This window comes from Phyllosticta citriasiana, assembly GCF_038021145.1.
Source record: "Phyllosticta citriasiana strain CBS 120426 chromosome Unknown IWZ02scaffold_1, whole genome shotgun sequence".
In the NCBI taxonomy this organism is placed as follows: domain Eukaryota; kingdom Fungi; phylum Ascomycota; class Dothideomycetes; order Botryosphaeriales; family Phyllostictaceae; genus Phyllosticta; species Phyllosticta citriasiana.
The window spans coordinates 2,304,843-2,323,302 of NW_027117278.1; the positions used below are offsets into that span (position 1 = coordinate 2,304,843).

At 55.0% G+C, this 18,460-nt stretch overlaps 4 protein-coding genes and 1 non-coding gene across 5 annotated transcripts; 4 read left to right on the forward strand and 1 right to left on the reverse strand.

The window, feature by feature from the left end:
• Positions 1–306: 306 nt before the first annotated feature.
• IWZ02DRAFT_26589 (formin binding protein-like protein) lies at positions 307–3,007 on the forward strand. The gene is made up of 5 exons (XM_066763415.1): positions 307–537; positions 588–742; positions 795–1,839; positions 1,894–2,703; positions 2,762–3,007. The coding sequence occupies exons 1-5, from the start codon at positions 424–426 to the stop codon at positions 2,906–2,908; spliced, it is 2,271 nt and encodes a 756-aa protein (XP_066627384.1). The 5' UTR covers positions 307–423; the 3' UTR covers positions 2,909–3,007.
• A 3,956-nt stretch (positions 3,008–6,963) lies between these two features.
• On the forward strand, positions 6,964–11,986 carry IWZ02DRAFT_486877 (P-loop containing nucleoside triphosphate hydrolase protein; the record flags this gene model as incomplete). The annotated part of the gene is made up of 8 exons (XM_066769304.1): positions 6,964–7,374; positions 7,427–7,453; positions 7,508–7,598; positions 7,654–7,983; positions 8,037–8,080; positions 8,132–8,405; positions 8,457–11,757; positions 11,812–11,986. The coding sequence occupies 8 exons, from the start codon at positions 6,964–6,966 to the stop codon at positions 11,984–11,986; spliced, it is 4,653 nt and encodes a 1,550-aa protein (XP_066627385.1).
• A 786-nt stretch (positions 11,987–12,772) lies between these two features.
• Positions 12,773–15,464, forward strand: IWZ02DRAFT_394826 (uncharacterized protein; the record flags this gene model as incomplete). Its single annotated transcript, XM_066765571.1, has 4 exons — positions 12,773–13,075; positions 13,132–13,690; positions 13,901–14,891; positions 14,934–15,464. Coding segments are annotated over exons 1-4 (2,277 nt in total), but the record flags the coding sequence as incomplete, so codon positions are not given.
• Positions 15,465–15,839: 375 nt separating this feature from the next.
• Positions 15,840–16,362, forward strand: IWZ02DRAFT_440229 (uncharacterized protein). Its single transcript, XM_066766821.1, has one exon. It carries the CDS (start codon positions 15,868–15,870, stop codon positions 16,084–16,086), a length of 219 nt encoding a protein of 72 aa, XP_066627387.1. The 5' UTR covers positions 15,840–15,867; the 3' UTR covers positions 16,087–16,362.
• A 1,162-nt stretch (positions 16,363–17,524) lies between these two features.
• IWZ02DRAFT_t10 lies at positions 17,525–17,628 on the reverse strand. Its single transcript has one exon. It is a non-coding gene; the product is annotated as a tRNA-Ile (tRNA).
• Between the last annotated feature and the right edge of the window lie 832 nt (positions 17,629–18,460).

An 18,460-nucleotide genomic window follows, 5' to 3' on the forward strand; every position in this document is an offset into this window, starting at 1 on the left:
AGATGCTTCCGAGCAGTCGAGCTTTAGCCGACGCGTGCTGGCCTCCCTGGCGATTCGATCCCTGTCGAAGCCGAGCCTTTGGTTTTACCAGAGTTCTCCGAGCCTGGCGAAGTTCGCACAACGATGCTGATAGCAGCGAGGAGCTGAGTCGGCGTGCAGGAGGCAAAGGGATTCGTTGTTGTTCAAAGGGGATGCTGTTGTCGAGTTGGAGTCGCGCCAAGTCTCGAGTGTCGATCAGAGTCCGTGCGCAAGACGCCGCCCGTGCGTGCCGCAGAGGCTCCGGAGTCTTGTTGGCGACTTCAAATCTTCATACGTGGAGCGCGACCACTCACGCGCATCCCTACATTACTACCGCATCTGCCCGAATTCGCTTCACGAGCGATTCATCCAATACGAACCTCATTGGCACTGTCAGAAGCAGCCATGGCGGGCGTCTGGCAAAAAGCGCATGCGCCGGACGGGCGCGAGTACTACTACAACACCGTTACCAAGGCCACTCAGTGGACCAGGCCAGAGGAAGACTTGACGCCTGCCGAGGTCTGTGACCTCCCCCCTCTTTGTCGCATCAACTCCCTGACCATGAGCAGCGCGCGAAAATCGATGCCTCCTGGAAGGAGGCGGTACACAAGGATGGTCGAAAGTACTGGTATAACGACGTGACGAGGCAGTCGTCTTGGGAGATGCCAGAGCCTTTGAAGAGGATGGGACAGCACAACTTGCCCCAGCCCGTGCCAACCACACCGTAAGCACAGGTTCTGAAATGTGCCCGGAGCTCAGGTCTAACTTGTTCCCAGGGCGTCGCAATTCGTTGCAGGAGGAACAAACAACTTCACCCCAGCCTCTTGGAATAGAGATGACCGCTTGGGTACTGAACGTCAGATAGGATACCCACAGTCCGAGAAACTAGAGAGCCTTCGCTCCGTCCCCTCGGTCGATGCAAGACACGGTCCGGAATACTCTTCCCACGACGATGCTGAAGCGGCCTTTATGAAGCTCTTGAAGCGCGCGGGTGTTCAGCCTGACTGGACCTGGGACCAAGCGATGCGTGCCACGATCAAAGACGACCAATACCGCGCCATTAAAGATCCAAGAGATCGAAAATTGGCGTTTGAGAAGTATGTCGTCGATGTGCGTGCGCAGGAAAAGGAGCGCGAGAAGGAGAGACTTGCCAAGCTTCGAAGTGACTTTGGGAAGATGCTGAGAAGCCATCCAGAGATCAGGTACTACACGAGATGGAAGACGGCCAAACCAATTATCGAAGGCGAGACCATATATCGCTCGGCAAGGAGTGATGAAGAACGAAGGCAGCTCTTTGAAGACTACATTGTTGAGCTCTACAAAGCTCACAACGAAGAAAAGGCCAAAGCTCGCAAGCAGGCTGCCGACGATCTAGCGTTAGTCTTCAGTGACCTTCAGCTGGAACCGTGGACTCGTTGGTCCGAGGCACAAAACAAGGTCCAGGAGAGTGAACGCTTCAAAGGCGACGAAAAATTTGAGCTGCTCACTAAATTGGACATTCTCAAGGCCTTTGACCAGCACATCAAAAACCTTGAGCGCAATTTCAACGATACTCGCCAGAAACACAAGCAGACCAAAGCTCGGCGCGAACGCAAGAATCGGGATGAATTCATTACCTTGCTCAGCGAGCTGCGCAACGACGGAAAGATCAAGGCTGGAACCAAGTGGAAAGACGTCCATCCCATCATTGAGAACGAGCCCCGGTATGTGAAGATGCTGGGCCAGGCAGGATCAACTCCTTTGGACCTGTTCTGGGACGTGGTGGAAGAAGAAGAGCGTTTGCTGCGCAGCAAGAGAAATGATGTTCTGGACGTCATGGACGTAAGTGAATCGATGATTCCTATTCCATTCTTAGTTGCTGACGCTTTTAATTAGGACCGACGATTCGATATCACACAGAAGACAACCCTGGATGAGTTCCTGTCTGTAATGCAAGCTGATCGCCGTACAGCAAACATCGACCAGCATTCCCTTTCGCTTATTTTTGAGCGATTGATGGAGAAGGTGCACCAGCGGAGCGAGGAGGACAAACATCGTGCTGAGCGCAACGAGCGCCGGGCTGTCGACGCTTTGCGCTCAAAGATCAAGCATCTGGACCCGCCGGTTGTTCTTGGTGACACATGGGAGCAGGTACGTCCTCGCATTGAGAAGTTTGAAGAATATCGGCAACTGGACACGGATGAGCTGCGCCGCCTGGCTTTCGACAAGCACCTTCGCCGTCTCAAGGACAAGGAGGCCGAACGGGAGAGGGAGCGCAGCAGACGCGAGCATCGTGATCGCGACCGCGACCGCTACGACGACCGAGACTACCGCAACGGCCACGTGCCTCGTCGTCACCGCACTCGCACGCCTGAGCCTGATGCCTACGAAGCGGATCGCCGCAAGGCACAGGCCGATCGCGAACGCCAGTATCGCAAGTCCAGCCTTTCAGGTCTTTCGCCACCGCCGCGTGCTAGGGACTATCGCGACCGCGGAGACCGCTACGTTAGGGACAGAGAGGTCAGTAGTCTCAGCCACTATGATCGCGAGCGTAGGGAGCGCGAGGTCGAGCGCGAACGCTCTTACATCAGCCGTGCCGACCCTCGCGAGAAGGCGAGCGAGTTGGACTATGGCGACTCCAAAAGCGCAGGTAGTATGAGACGCAGGAGGGAGAGCGAAAGCCCAGAGAGCAAGCGCGATGCAAAGGTAAGTCGAGGCAATCCTTGCCCCTCTCAAGAGTCCGCAAACTGACGAGCGGTTGCAGAGAACTCGTCGGGAACGGTCACGTGAGCGCACCTTCTCCCCTCGCCGTCAAAGATCTAGGACTCCTGCGAAGCAGCCTTCTCTGCCCCCGAAAGAGGATCCCGGTCTCCGTTCGGGTAGCGAGGAGGGTGAGATTGAAGAAGATTAGCAGCCTCTTACCGTATCCCGAAGAAGGCGGTGACGTGGAAAAAGAGTTGAGGAGAGCCCAGTTGCTGGCCTTCCAAAGGAGTAAAAGACACCCCTTAGAACCCCACCTGCAGTACTAACAGCCGGCCACAACCACAAACGCGATCACGGATCTCACTCATCGGCATCCAACAGGCAAAGCTTGCTGCTCAAGACTGGTATGTTGAAGCGTCTTTTTGCTCGCCTTCTTCTATCTACAGTGTCCGAGGTGCAAGCCGTGCGGCTCTTTCCCCAATGTCGACAAACACAAAATGGCCCTCTTCATCTTTCAAAAAAGAAAAAGTATTCGACAGTTTGTGCCCTCATTTCACTGGCGTAGTCCCAGAATTCAGCCTGGTCCCCCCTACCCGTGTAGATAGCAATTCTAGTCGTCTATCTACCGCATTAAAAACAGCATGCATGGTGGTGGTGGTGGTGGTGGTGGTGGTGCGAGAAAGCTCGACACCAAAAACTCGTGAAAAGCAATTTTTTGGAAGGAGAAGGGGAAGGAGAGGGCAGCGGTCACCTAGCTTGACCCGTGGCCATCCTGGATCTGGTACGCTCAGCAAAGGAGCGGCCATGATCTCGGGGATGTGACAGGAAGTAGACCACTGCCGTGAGCGGGCCCTCGTCTTCGTCGTCGTCTTCGTCAGACGCGCATTCCTCTGCCGGAAGACCTCTTTTGCGCCGCCTCAATATGGCGGATGTCCTTCGCCTGCCTTTTCCGCCGCCCAGTGATGCTCGGCCCAGAACGCCGTTAACCGAAGGGATGTCGTAACGTGGCGGGTAGTCCTTCTTTGGGACTCCCTCTTCAGCTCTCTTCCTCCAAGAAGAACTGTATAATGTCAGCAGTTTGCGTGAGCAAAGGATTACGTTGAAACTTACGAAGTTGCCAGCCAACTTCTGCTCCTGGTCCAGCTGGGAGTTGTACTTGTTGATACGTGGACGGTACGAGTTGGGGTCGCGGCGGAAGGTGACGTCCAAGCTCTTCAAGAATTTGTTGCATCCAGACAACAAGCTCTCAGGAGTGTTGGCGCGAGCATCGACACCGGGCTTGCCGTCGAAGACGATGACTCGGTCTGCAAGATAGGTGGCCATGACGAAATCGTGCTCGACAATGAAGGCAGTCTTCTTAGAATGCATGATGAAGCGCTTGATGACACGAGAGGCAACGATACGCTGTTCAGAGTCGAGGTAGCTGTGTCATGGTTAATCCACATGTCAGGTGATCTCGAAACGGAGAATACTTACGCAGAAGGCTCATCGATGAGGTAAATGTCGGCGGGAATACCAAGAGCAAGGACAATGGCGACACGCTGCAATTCACCACCGGACAAGTTTTGGACCTCTTGGTCAATAAAGTCGTCCATCTTCAAAGGCTTGTAGACATCGGTCTGGAACTGAGGGTTCAGAAAGGCGGCCTTGATCTTCTTGAAGAAGAGTTGTCGCACAGTTCCTTGGAACTTGGGGGTGATGGTCTGAGGCTTCATTGAGATGTTCATCGGAGGAACGGTCTTTCCGTTGTCGGGCTTCAGGGCACCTGCAAGCATCTTACAGAAGGTCGTCTTGCCGGTTCCGTTCTCGCCCATCATGACGATGATCTCCGAGTCGGTAAAGTCACCGGGGTGGATGTTGAGCTTGAAGCTGCCGAGCGTCTTCTCCATGGCCGGGTAGCTGTATCCGCGAGTGTTGTCGGTGCTGTAGTCTTCGCCTGCTTCCGCAACGCGGAATTGGAGGGATTCCTCACGGAAACGAAGGTTCTCGGTGGGAATGTGACCGTCGAGGAAAATGTTGATACCTTCTCTCACCGATGATGGAAGTGTGACGACACCGTAAACTGCGGGCTTTCCGTAGAGGACGCAGACAAAGTCGGAGAGGTAGTCGAGTACAGACAAATCGTGTTCGACGACAATGACGTAGTCATCGGGGCGCAGGAGACTGCGAATCATCCGACCGGCGTTGAGACGCTGCTTAACGTCCAGGAAGGACGAGGGTTCATCGAACATGTAGACGTCCGCTTTTTGAACGCACACGGAGCCAATGGCGAAACGCTGCATCTCTCCACCTGAAAGCTGTCCGACTTCACGCTCGAAAATGTGCCTCAGCTCCAGCTCGTCACAAACCTCATCCACGTTGCCCAGCGCAGCACGGCTCGAGATGAGCGTTTTTACCCTCTTGTCGGCGGCCCTGATGGCCTTGGGAATTTGATCCACGTATTGGGGCTTGATGATGGCCTTCAAGTCATCTTCGAGGACCTTGGTGAAGTAGTCTGAAAGCTCGTCAGCATCCACTTCGAATGATACCAAATTTCAAGTTGCAGCAACAACGTCCAAAGCCATAGCCCCTAACCCAACATCCACATGTTCTTGTTCCGCAATATCGTCCGCTCTGCTGCTCAAATGTATCAAATGTGCTGACTTACTCTGAAGCTCAGATCCACGGAAATACTTGAGGATCTCCTCCCAGTCGGGCGGGTTGTCGTATCTACCCAGGTTGGGCTTCAGCTTGCCGCTGAGAATCTTGAGCGCCGTGCTCTTTCCGATACCGTTTGTTCCGACCAAACCCAAGACCTGACCAGGCCGGGGCATAGGCAGCCTGTGGAGCTTGAAGCTGTTTGCAGAGTATCGGTGGGTCACTTGGGTTTCGAGGTTGGTAGGCAAGTTGATGATGTTGATGGCGTCGAATGGGCATTTCTTCGGGCAGATACCGCAACCGATACAAAGGCGCTCGGAGATAAAGGCAATTTTGGACGACGGGTCGACTTCGATACAGAGCTTGCCGGTACGGACGACGGGACAGGACTTTTTGCACTCTTGCCTGCATTTCTGGGCTCCAAGTCAGACAAACGAGTCCAATGGCTCGCGCGCAACAGGGGTCTCACCTTGGGCTTGCACTGTTTGACGGGGCGGCGGTTAGCGAAGTCGAGTCCACAATGGTTGCGACGCGGGGCTGGCGGGGCGGGTTTTGCGCTGGCGCACCTTGTCACTATTCACAATAGCAATCCTGCGCACAACGTCAGCGTCGGACGGCTCGTGGCAGGCGAGCAACGCACCTGGTGAGTTTGTCGGCCATGGCGAAGTGAGGTCGGGCGGCGGAAACGGGGAGCAGCACGAGCAGAGGTCGACACGCGCAGGTGAAAAAAACAGCGAGGAGGAGAACGTGCCCGTCGTGCGTCGTGTGGAAACGGCCGGGCGCGCGCGCAAGCTGGTGCTGAAGGGTCAACGGCGGAGTAGAACCACAAAGGCGTGAAGAGAGAGGGTCGAGGACAGCGGCGAGCGGCGGTAATGCGAGTGCTTTGACAGGTGCTTTGTCGGTGAATGGAATATTTGGAAAGGTGCCTGTTGTTCAGTAAGACGCTTCACTCTCGCACTCATTGGCCCGTCGCCGGCCAAAGAGGGCGCTTTACCCTCTTGGGCTGGCGTGGGTGCGTGGGTCTTGGCAGTAATTCAGCGTTGCCGCTCTCACATAGCACCTGGGCTCCCAAGTTCGCTGCAGCAATCTCCTCCTCCACCGCGGCCCAGACCACCACCCACCACCCACCACGGCTGCTACACTCCAAGACGGGCTTCCTGGATAGCCTCTCGCCATGGCCTGTGAGTTTTCTCTCTCATCACCGAGTCACACCCCCACGAACCGTCGAGGATCCCTCAGTCTCGCTGCCACTTTGGCGCTCGGCGAAGGTCATCAACCTCCACCTTATATACCCTGCTTTCATCATATACCGCTCTGTCTTCGTGCTCTACCCTGCTCTTCTTCCTTTTGACTGCTCCTCGACTGCTGTACACCTGCTTTGGCGCCCCTGAAAGCCCATTGACCCCTCACTTTGTCTTCATCACTTCCTATGCCCTGTCATCACGAGCATGATTTCACCATCGGACCTTCGTTCTTCACGCCTGTTAAAGCGGATTGGGTCGCGTTTTGGCGGCCTTGAGTCGCGTAATCTCTGAGATCATGGCGCATCTTGTTTCGCTCTGCCAACGCGTCTCCTCATCGAATTATCAGGCTGACCATCACCATCATCTAGCCGGGTCCATCCTCATGCACTCTCCTCCGAATCCGACTCCCTCTTTGCCTCTCATGAACGGCCACTCGTCACCTCTCGCACAAAACGTAACCAACGCCGACGATGTAGATGCCCGCAGCGCCAGCGACGCCTCCGACCCAGCAAACCATCCCGCCGCAGACCTATTATCCGCCAGTGATCGTCAAAGTCCCGTACACGATGTAGGAAATGATGACGAAGCAATGTCAGAGTCCTCACATAGCGAGGACGCCGAAGGAGATGAAGACGGGGACTACGAGTCCGAGACTCCTCCACCACAGTCCGAAGAGCACGAGGCGGCGCAATCATCATCGGAGGAGTCCTCAGCTACCCGAAAACGCAAAGCCAGCGTCGAAGATGAGGAATACATAGCACAGAATCCAGAGTTGTACGGTCTAAGACGAAGCGTGAGTCTTCTCGTCACCATGCACGGGACCCCTTTTCTAATTGTCTCCGCAGGGCCGCGCGCGACCTACTCGTCGACTAGTGAGTGGTCATTAGGAGAGATGGTCCGTTCTCACAGACTTACACGACCAACAGGCAGAGAGCAGCTCCGAAGAAGACGACTCTGACTCTGACGTTGTCAATCCACGGCGGAGGAAAAAGCCGAGGACTACGGTGCCTGCTCGAGGTACTTCATCTCCCACATTCCTACTATTATTCGAGCACTGACTAACCTGTAACAGGATCACGTCGTCCTTCACCAGAAGCACCGTCATCTCCCGAATCAGAGTCAGACTCGGACGCGTACGTTGGCGGTCGCCGAAATGCTCTCTCCAAGAAGCAAAAGAAGCGTCAGTCGATGGTGGCCGCCGGAAGGGCACCTCCCTCTCAGGCCGAAGTACGATTCTCGACACGAAAAGCGGCCAAGGTTATGAGTTATAATGAAGAGGAAGACGATGGCATCTTCAGCGATGAATCCGAGGACATGACTCCCAACTACTGGGTCAACGCCGAGGAGGATGACTCTCCGACCATCGACCGGGTCATTCTCCATCGGCAGAAGGAAGGCCTTGGTCGGTGTTGGCCATCCTGTTCCTATGCATGGCTTGCTAACAGTTGTGTGCAGAAGGCGATATGTCTCATCTCAACAAGCATGACTTTGAGTACCTTGTCCGTCACCCCCTTTGCCCTCTATCATGTCACTGAACTGACCCAAATCAGATCAAATGGACCGGCAAGGCACCATATCATGCCACATATGAACCCTTTGCTTCTCTCTCTGGGTTCAAGGGCTTCCGAAAGGTTGAAAACTACTGGCGGAAGATCGTCCTAGAAGAGATTATGATCATGGGTGACCCAGACGTCCCGTCTGAAGAGAAAGAAAAGTGGAATCTCGACCGTGAAAAGGTCGAAGATCTTTACGAGTCGTCACGCCATGTTGAGCGAGTCATCGGAGCACAAGATGGCGAGGAGGAAACCGAGTACTTAGTCAAGTGTATGGTTGTCCTGTCCCTGCCTTCTAGCCAGACACTGACCATTCTTCCAGGGAGAGCGCTGCCGTACGAAGAGTGTACATGGGAGCCTGCATCACTCGTCAGCGAGCTTGCCCAACAAGAAATCGACCGTTACCTTGACCGATCCTCCAAGCTTCCCATTTCCGACAAAAAGGAGTCAAGCCTCCAGACCCGCCGAAAATACGTCGCAATCCGCGAGCAACCAGAATATGTTAAATTTGGTCAGCTCAGAGATTTCCAACTTCGCGGAGTTAGCTTCCTTGCGTACCACTGGTGCAAAGGAGAAAACGCAATATTGGCTGATGAAATGGGCCTGGGGAAAACTGTGCAAACGGTCTCCTTCATGAACTGGCTTCGACATGACCGCGGCCAACAAGGTCCGTTCATCGTGGTCGTCCCTCTGTCCACATTGCCAGCCTGGGCCGAAACCTTCGACAACTGGGCTCCAGACATCAACTACGTCGTGTACAATGGCAACGAGGCATCGCGGAAAATCATACGCGAGTACGAGCTGCTAGTCGATGGCAACGTGAAGCGGACAAAGTTCCACGTCCTTCTGACTACGTATGAATTCGTCCTTGCCGACTCGACCTTCCTTTCCCAAATCAAGTGGCAATTTATGGCTGTTGACGAGGCTCATCGTCTCAAGAATCGCGAATCTCAACTCTACGCCAAGCTAATGGACTTTGGTGCCCCGAGCCGACTTCTCATCACCGGCACGCCCATGCAAAACACACTGGGTGAACTGTCGGCGCTGATGGACTTTATCATGCCTGGCAAGGTCGAGGTTGACGAGAACATTGACCTGCAATCTGAGTCTGCCAGCCAAAAGATTGCCGAGCTTACCAACGCAATCAGTCCCTACATGATTCGCCGGACGAAGCAAAAAGTAGAAAATGATCTGCCCCCCAAGACCGAAAAGATTATTCGGGTCGAGCTGTCTGACCTCCAGCTCGAGTATTACAAGAACATCTTGACCAGGAATTATGCGGCGCTGAACCAAGGTGCGACCGGCCCAAAGCAGTCGTTATTGAACATTATGATGGAGTTGAAAAAGGCCAGCAACCATCCCTACATGTTTCCCGGAGCCGAAGATCGTGCTTTGGCGGGTGGTTTCCGTCGCGAAGACCATCTACGAGGCCTGGTTACCAGCAGCGGCAAGATGATGCTGCTTGATCAGCTTCTGACCAAGCTGAAGAAGGACAATCACAGGGTTCTCATTTTCAGCCAGATGGTGAAGATGTTGGACATCCTTGGCGATTATCTCCAGCTGCGTGGGTATCAGTTTCAAAGGCTTGACGGCACCATCACGTCAGGAGCAAGACGTCAGGCAATCGAACATTTCAACGCACCCGAAAGCCTTGATTTCTGCTTCTTGCTTTCAACCCGAGCCGGTGGTCTGGGTATCAACCTCATGACCGCCGACACGGTCATTCTCTTCGACTCTGACTGGAACCCTCAAGCCGACCTCCAGGCGATGGCGCGTGCTCATCGTATTGGACAAAAGAATCCAGTGACTGTTTACCGACTTGTCTCCAAGGACACGGTTGAGGAGGAGGTACTCGAGCGCGCTCGAAACAAGCTCATGCTCGAATACATCACCATTCAGCGTGCGGTAACAGACAAGGGTGACAAGGAAGCCTTCGACCGCGTTGCACGTGCCGTCGCGGAACCAACGTCGTCTGACGACATTAACCGCATCCTTAAGAAACGTGGCCAGCGAATGTTTGAGCAAACCGGCAATCAACGGAAACTCGAGGAGCTCGACATCGATGCGGTCCTTGAGAATGCCGAGGAACACAAGACGGAGCAGCCCGAGGGTATCACTACGGATGGCGGCGAGGAGTTTCTCAAAAGCTTTGAATACACTGATGTCAAGCTTGACCTTGAGTGGGATGACATTATCCCCAAGGATCAGTTGGACGAGATTAAGGCCGAGGAGAAGCGAAAGGAGGAGGAAAAGTACCTTGCCTCGGTCATTGAGCAGAATGCGCCTAGGAAGCGCAAGGCTCCTCAAGACGAGCGAGAACAGCGAGCAGCCAAAAAACGTGCCCGCCAAGCTGCGCTTGAGGCTGTAGAGGCACAGTCTGGAGACGATTCTGGGCCGGACGAGGATCCGAAACGTCCCCTGAACGAGAAGGAAATCCGAAATCTGATCCGTGCCCACGAAAAGTATGGCAACATCGATGAGCGCGGCGAAGACATGATCCGTGAAGCGAAGCTGGTTGGCCGTGATCCAGAAGTCATCAAGGCAACTCTGAAAGAAATCATGGACCACTGCCGAGAGCTCCTTAGGGAGGAGAACGCCAAGACGGAGGCCATGGCTCGCGAGAACAACAAGATCTTGACCAAGAAGGACAAGAAGGCCATTCTCTTTGACTGGAAAGGTGTCAAACGTCTCAACGCCGAAACCATCCTGGAGCGACCCAACGAAATGAAACTGATCAAGGAGGCCGTGGACTCGGTGGCGGACTGGCGCAACTTTCGGCTACCCGAAGCGCACAAGCCAGCGCATTACAGTTGTCCTTGGGGAGCTCGGGAGGACGGCATGTTGGCGGTTGGCATTGCGAGGCACGGTTACGGCTCTTGGGTTGCGATTCGAGACGATGCCGAACTGGGAATGCAGGACAGGTTCTTTTTGGAAGAGCACAGAGTGGACAAGAAGGAAGAGCGCAGCAAGACTGAGGAAAAGAACGCCAAGTCCCCGGGAGCTGTGCACCTTGTCCGCAGGGCCAACTACCTCATAACGACTCTCAAGGAGAAGGCAAACTTCAATTCCAACGCGGCAGCCAGGCGGGCTCTGGACGTGCAGCATCGCGGCAGCAAGAAACACGCCGGTCTTCATCGCCGCCAGGACAAGGCTGGAAGCGGATCGGCGAGCCCTGGACCGGCCAGTATGAGGAAGGGTACCAGAGAAGCCGACAGGCCTCGACACCGTGCACACAGCCAGGGCGAGCATCGGCACAGCGTTGATCGTCGGTCTCAGCACGCCGACCGCAACGGGACTCCAGAAATCCGGCGCAAGGCCAGCGGAGAGCTTGACGACAGACACAAGCATCGCAGAGAGGAGCGGCAGCGGCAGAACAGCGAGGGCCATCACCGGCGGGCCGAGTCGAGTACGCACAATGGGCGGCCGAACCACAAGAGCTCGTACGAGAAGATGCTCGTTCCAGTGGCCAAGCATCTGGCGGTTCTCAACAGGTGCACGGCATCGGCAATGCCCAACCGCGAGGAACGGTCAAAGACGCTGAAGGAAGAATTCAAGCAGGTGGGCCACTTGATTGAGAAGGGCCTACGACACAAGACGTCGCCGACAGAGCGGGCGCGGCTTTGGTATGTTGCAAGCCATGATAGGCCAAAAGTTGGCGGATGCTAATATTGGAACAGGGAATATGTGGCGGACAAGTACTGGCCAAGCAAAGGGGTCGAAGGCTCCAAGCTCAACGACATGTATCAAAAGATAGCGATGCGCGAGAAGGACGGGTCCTCGGGGCGAGCACCAAGCACATCTGGTAACGCGGCGGAGAAGGGCAACGGCGAGACGAGCAAAGCCAAGGAGTAGATGGACGAAGGCATGAATACGGCGTTTTGCGACATTGTCGGGCGTTTATGGACACAGTCAATTGCATCTACACAGCATTTGCGCGGAGTTTTTGGGACGGCAGGCGGAGGGTCTAGGCCAAGGCTGTGGAAGCGTTTCGTCTTGGCGGGATGACGGGACCGGCGGGTCCTTGCATTTCTCATGGGGGCGTGTACAAATGAGGAGGATGCTTCGTGGCGAAGATTTAAGAAAGACTAGGAGATAGAATAGCAAGGCGGCCAATGGGGGGGGCTAAAGGGAAGGGGAAATGAGAGGACATGACCTGGCTGAGGTCAAGTGTTGACAGCAAGGCAGTTGTTTGCATGGTTGCCTTGAGGACTGGAGGAGGGTCAGCGGTCCTCATGGCTGCGCATAGAAGTGAGAAAAAGAAATGTTACTGATCTTTATTCGCCGTCTTGGTCGATGGTGGAAGACAAAGGAGGTGGATGCTGGCGGCTAGGTAGCTCAGCGTGTGACACGTGAGAGGAGGCATGGCACACTGGACGACGAAACACCGGCAGGTGGTGGGCGCCACTTGAGGAGATACGATGGAGTCCGGGGATTGCGGGATCAATCTTGGCGTTGGGAGAGCTGACCCGATTTGAGCTGAGGGCGTTTACATAATCGTGCTTTTGGGCACCTTGAGGGCCAGTGACATCACCCGCGGGCCGCTTGCGCGAATGGCAGACGCAGCTTGGCGCACGAGGCATCAAAAAGCTACATGTACGTACCGTACCGTACCGTCGCTCCAGTCCTGGTTGGCGGTCACGCTCACCATTCAATCCAGGCCGTGGGGGGGCGCGTGTCCCAACTCTTCGCAGCTGAAATATTCCTCTCTCTGCTAACCTAAACACCAACCATTCTTCACCCACCGCATGCGCTTGTTCTCCTTTTCCACACTCCCCTGCTCCTCGTCCTCATCCTCCCTCATGGCCCCCTCCGCGAGCGCGACCTTGGGTTTGATGCTCGTCGTGGGCGGGCAGATCAGCCAGGCACTCCCGCCCTCTAGCGCACAACATGCAGCCTTACAGCCCTCGCGTCCGCTGACTGGCCGTTTCCTTCACATCACCGGTCGGCATTTGTCCATACACCCCAATGCGCTTCCAATACTGACCTGTCCTCTCTAGACTTCCATCCCGACCCCTACTACCAAACCTACTCCTCCACCTCTTCAGATGCCGCCTGCCATCGCGGCACTGGGCCCGCAGGATACTATGGAGCTGAAACCTCGGGCTGCGACAGCCCCTTGTCACTCATCAATGCCACATTCGATTGGATCGACCAGAACATTCGCGATCAGATCGACTTTATCGTGTGGACAGGCGATTCGGCACGGCACGACAACGACGACAAAATCCCGCGCAACGAGGAGCAGGTCGTGGAACAAAACGAGCTTATCGTGAACAAGTTTCGGGAAGTCTTTGGCCGGAGAGACGACGACGACGACGACGACGACGACGACGATCCGACCAACGACATCGTGATCCCCATCATTCCGACCGTCGGCAACAATGACATTCTACCTCACAACATTTTCTTCGAAGGCCCCAACAAGTGGACCCAAAACTTTTTGCAGATTTGGAGAAACTTTATCCCCGAGGAGCAACGGCACCAGTTCCAGCGGGGCGGTTGGTTCTACGTCGAGGCCATCCCCAACAAATTGGCTGTCGTCAGCTTGAACACCATGTGAGTGACACGCACCGCCCCTCCGGCATTCCCGGTCGTCCTCGTGGTCGGTCGCGTGGCGGGCCCCGACAGTCGAACGCGTTTCGAAACACACCAAGTTTTCGTGTTCCCGCGGGAGACATGCCCGAGTACAGACAATCAGCCGAGATCTCGATATGCCGCGTATCGATCTCCTAAGCTTAAAATTGGACGATCGCTGACGTCAGGCAGGTACTTTTTCGACTCCAATTCGGGTGTTGATGGCTGCGCAATCGACTCGGAGCCAGGCTACGAACACTTTGAATGGCTGCGCGTCCAACTCCAGATCTTCCGCGACCGTGGCATGAAGGCGATTTTGATTGGACACGTCCCACCGGCCCGGACCGCTAACAAGCAGAGCTGGGATGAAACCTGCTGGCAAAAGTACACCTTTTGGATGCAGCAGTACCGCGATATTATCATTACCTCCATGTATGGTCACATGAATATTGACCACTTCATCTTGCATGACTTTTCCGACATCAAGAACAGTGTTCGAAAGGGCAAGATGAAGGGGTCACTGAAGCCAAAGCTGTCGGCTGCCGAGCAGGATGAGATCTCTGTGCTAAGCGCCGAAGACTACTTGGTCGACTTGCGCAATGCCTGGTCAACTTTGCCCACCCCGGTGAGGCCTGTCAAACCGACCGACTCTGCGGCTCCCCCCGGAATTCAAACCTCGTTGCTCAAGGCCATCCAAGAGCTCTTTACGGTGGAAGATGTCAACACCCCACCAAACGACGACTCGGACTTTTTGGAGGGCATCGGTGGTAAATTTGGCGAGCGATATGGTCACTCCATCGTGGGCGCAAGCATCATCCCCAACTTTTTCCCGTCCATGAGAGTCATTGAGTACAACATCACCGGCATAGAAAGCGTAGGAGTTCCCGTGCCCCGCTCTGAATCCGGGGCGCAAGAGCTTCAACAGTGGGAAGACTTGACGGATTCCGAATCGGAGGACGAAGACCTGGAAGAGTTGTTGAAGAAGAATAAGAAGAAGGAAAGGAACGACAAAAAGGGCAAGGGTAAAGCTCTGAAGAAGAAAAAGTACAAGTTCACGGTCCCCGAGGGCCCCTCGAAATCCTCGCCACCTGGGCCGGCCTACTCTCCGCAGACCCTCTCCCTCGTGGGATACACGCAATACTTTGCCAACCTAACCCAGCTCAACAACGACTTTGCCGCTGCCGTTCCCGCCACCGCCGCCGACGCAGAGGACGAGACGGACGAGGCAACATGCGCCTTGTCGAATCCCACATCCTGCCTGTACGCCGACGATGACGGCGTCCTCGGCGGCGACTTGCACGACTACGGCGACGGCTTCGCCTCGCAGCGGTGGCGCGAGGGCAAGCACCGCGGCAAGAAGCCCAAACCGGGAAAACCGAAGCCCAAACCGTTCGCGTTCGAAAAGGAATACTCGACCTTTGACGAGGACGACGAGTACAAGCTGCCCGACCTGACGGTGCGCAGCTACATCAACCTGGCGCGCCGCATCGGCAGCTTTGGCAAGGACGGATTCGCCGCCGCGTCCCAGGAACATGTTACCCCGACGACCGATGACGACGAGGGGTCGCGCGAGTCCGCCGATCCAGTCGACGACGCGCAAGTCAGCGTGGAAAAGCGGAAGAAGAAACCGAAGCCGAAACACCACGTGTGGTACGAGTTTGTGCGGCGCGCCTTTGTCAGCAGTCTCGACCAGTCGGAAATTAAGAGATCGTTTGGGCCGCCTGCCCAGCAGCTACAACAGCAACGGCAACAAGAAGCACAACAACCGCGAGAAGACGTGTCGTCACCCCCGCATGCAACAGGAGAAGAGGCAGGTCTTGGTGACGGTGAGCTTTGAGTTGTTGCTTGTTTGCTTGTTTGCTTCCTTGCTCGACTGCTGGCCTTTGGCGCCCCTTTTCCCTTCCTCCAAATGATGAGCGGCTTTTGTCTTGTTGATGATCTTTCCTGTACATTTTTCTTCCTCTTTTTTTTTTCCCCCTCTCTTGGGTCTTGTTGGGCTGGCTGGCTGCTCTTCTTGATGGCTCCTGCCTGAGGTGGCCCCGGTTTGGTCTGGTCCGGTCTCTTCCTTTGAAGGCACAAACATGAATGACGCACGCATGCATGCACGCAGAATGAGAATTCCTTTTCCCCCTTTTTTTTTTTTTTTTTTGGCCTGATTGATGGCTGGCTGGCTGGGTTGGTGGTTTGGCTTTGAGTTGCTTGATGTTGATAGATTGCTTGCTTGCTTGCTTGCTTGCTTGCTTACTCGCGGTCCTGGTGGTGTGGTGGTATGCCTTTTTCCGCTGTTGTCATTAATGAGGCGCGGGTGCTTTAACGGCCTGATCCCTTGCTTTGCCTTGCTTTGCCTCGCCTGGCCCTTTTTGACACTGGCATCTTGAATTTTTTGTTTTTGCTGCTACTGCTACGGCAATTTAGAAGAGATGCGTCCACACGCGTGGGTGCGTGGGTGCGTGCGTTGACGGCAGACGGCCAGGCTGTTTGTGACGAGTTGCCTTTTTCTTACTAGGTGGATCATGGCAGGATAGAGTTGATTGAGTGTTGTTGTAGTGTAGAGGGGGAGAGAGACAGACAGGATAGGATGCTCGCATGCATGGCATGGCATGGCATAGCATGGCATAGCATAAGAGAGAGAGAGAGAGAGAGAGAGAGAGAGACAGACAGATCAACGAAAGACACCTATCCAAACACTCCAGAATGAATCAAAATAAACACACTAAAAAAACCTACATACCTCCCTCCTTCCCCACGAACAAACAGACATGATAGTGGAAAAATGGTTTTTCTCTCATCTCAGCATACCCCCCCCCCAAAAAAAAAAAAAAGGAAAAAGGAAAAAGGAAAAAGGAAAACAAACGGTCGTCTTATCTCTGTCTTCTAGACATCGCGGCGGCTACGGCTAGGTTCAGGTTGGCAGGCGAGTAGCATTTATCTGCTCTGCTCTACTCTACTATACTCTACTCCGGAGCAGCGGGGCGGGAGAAGAGCGTGAAAGGTGGAAGATGGATGGATGGATGGTGGGATGGGAAGAGGTGAATTTGTCTGTCTGTTAGTCCTTCTACACAGAACAAGACTCTAGTCTGACAAAGTTAATTGTATTCTTCACTCAACGTGCCTCTCCCTTCCCACCATTTCCGCATTTAGTTATTTCATTGTTTATAGTAAAACTGCTTCCGCTTTCTCTTGTCAAGCTACCTCATGCGCGCGTAGGGAGATGAGGTAGATGATGGCTGTGGTGGATAAAACTGGGTAGAAGCTATTCCTTCCGCACCCTCAACGGTCGTACACCTACCCAGCCTTGGAGATCTTCATTTATCTATTTTCCCTCTCTTTCCTAAGTACCTCCTACACTTTGCTTCTCCTTCTCAAGCTCCCGTTCAGAGCAGGCGGGCGGACGGACGCGTCCCCTTGACGATAAGGTCCCCCTCATGCCTCCCGTCCCGCACGTCGCCCGTCTTGGGGGTTCCTCCGCTCCATGAACTCACCGGTAGGTATGTAACCGGGCAGCTCGGCAAGGCTGCGGCACTTTCCAGCAGCGAGGCCCCAATTCTCTGCTGCCTCGAGGTTTGTTCATGATGACCGCAAGTTGCACGACTCAGTGTCGGACCGAAGCCGAAGAAGCAAATAGCGAAGGGCGTCGCTTGCTCTTGCCACCGACATCATCAGGGTCCACCGCATCCGCGTTCGCCGCCACCGCCGCCGCCGCTGCCGGCAGCCCAGCAGCATCGTCATGGTCCTGAGTCCGCCCAGCCCCACAACGACCAGCCAGCGTGACAAAACGAAAATCCCAGACAGACGGCGTCAGGGGCAAAAGAAAGCTGGTCACTACGAGGGTCGAACTCGCGACCTTGGCGTTATCTAACAGACGCTCTTTGAGTGCCGCCATATTAGCACCACGCTCTAACCAACTGAGCTAAGCGACCGTGGGAGCTTCCTATTTAGGAAGGTGCTGTCCAACTTGTTGAAGCAATCGTTCGCCAAGTCTGTTTAACATTTGTGATTTCAGGAGACAGCGGCAGCGCGCTAGCCGGCGATCAGGGTCTTGCTACCGTGCTGGCAGCGACCGGCCGGCAGAATGGCAGGGGAGAGTGGGTGGAGGGGTGGGTGCCAGCGCGATGATGCGGTGTGGTGGGCGAGGTTTCGTGAGGCTGTGTCGGCGCCGGCAATTGGAGCGCGAGACGAGACTGCCGGAGATTTCCCATTGAGCTGTACGAGACGGGTTCCGGCCATTTTCAAGCTGTCTGCTTGCATTGGACCTGTTTCTGAGCTTGCAGCATTGTCGACACACGGTAATGGGCCTTATCCTGGGTTGTGGTAGTAAAATTGCAAGGAAGCGGAGCCGGCTCATTGTTCGATGATGTTGCAGAGAACGCGTGGGGGGCGGTGCCTGGGGATCTGGAGCTAAGAGGTGTTAGCAAGGGCAATGCCGATGCTGTCTCAAGGCACATGTGATGGTGTTGAGACTCTGCCTGCCCCCGTTTTGCCTCGCCGAAACGATCGGCCTGCCCTGCTTCTCGACCTAAAGAGAGAGAGAGAGAGAGAGAGAGAGAGAGAGAGAGAGAGAGAGAGAGAGAGTGTGTGTGTGTGTGTATTGTGGATGAGTTGGATGTGGAGTGTCCGAGGCTGAGATGGAGGCCAAGCGGCGGGCTTGCTAAGACGGAGCGGTGTTGGTTGGCAGCGTGTATGGAGTCGGTAATTTGTCAGTGGGAGGCGCGCGTGGCATGCATGCGGTTGGTTGCTTGTCTGGTCGCAGAG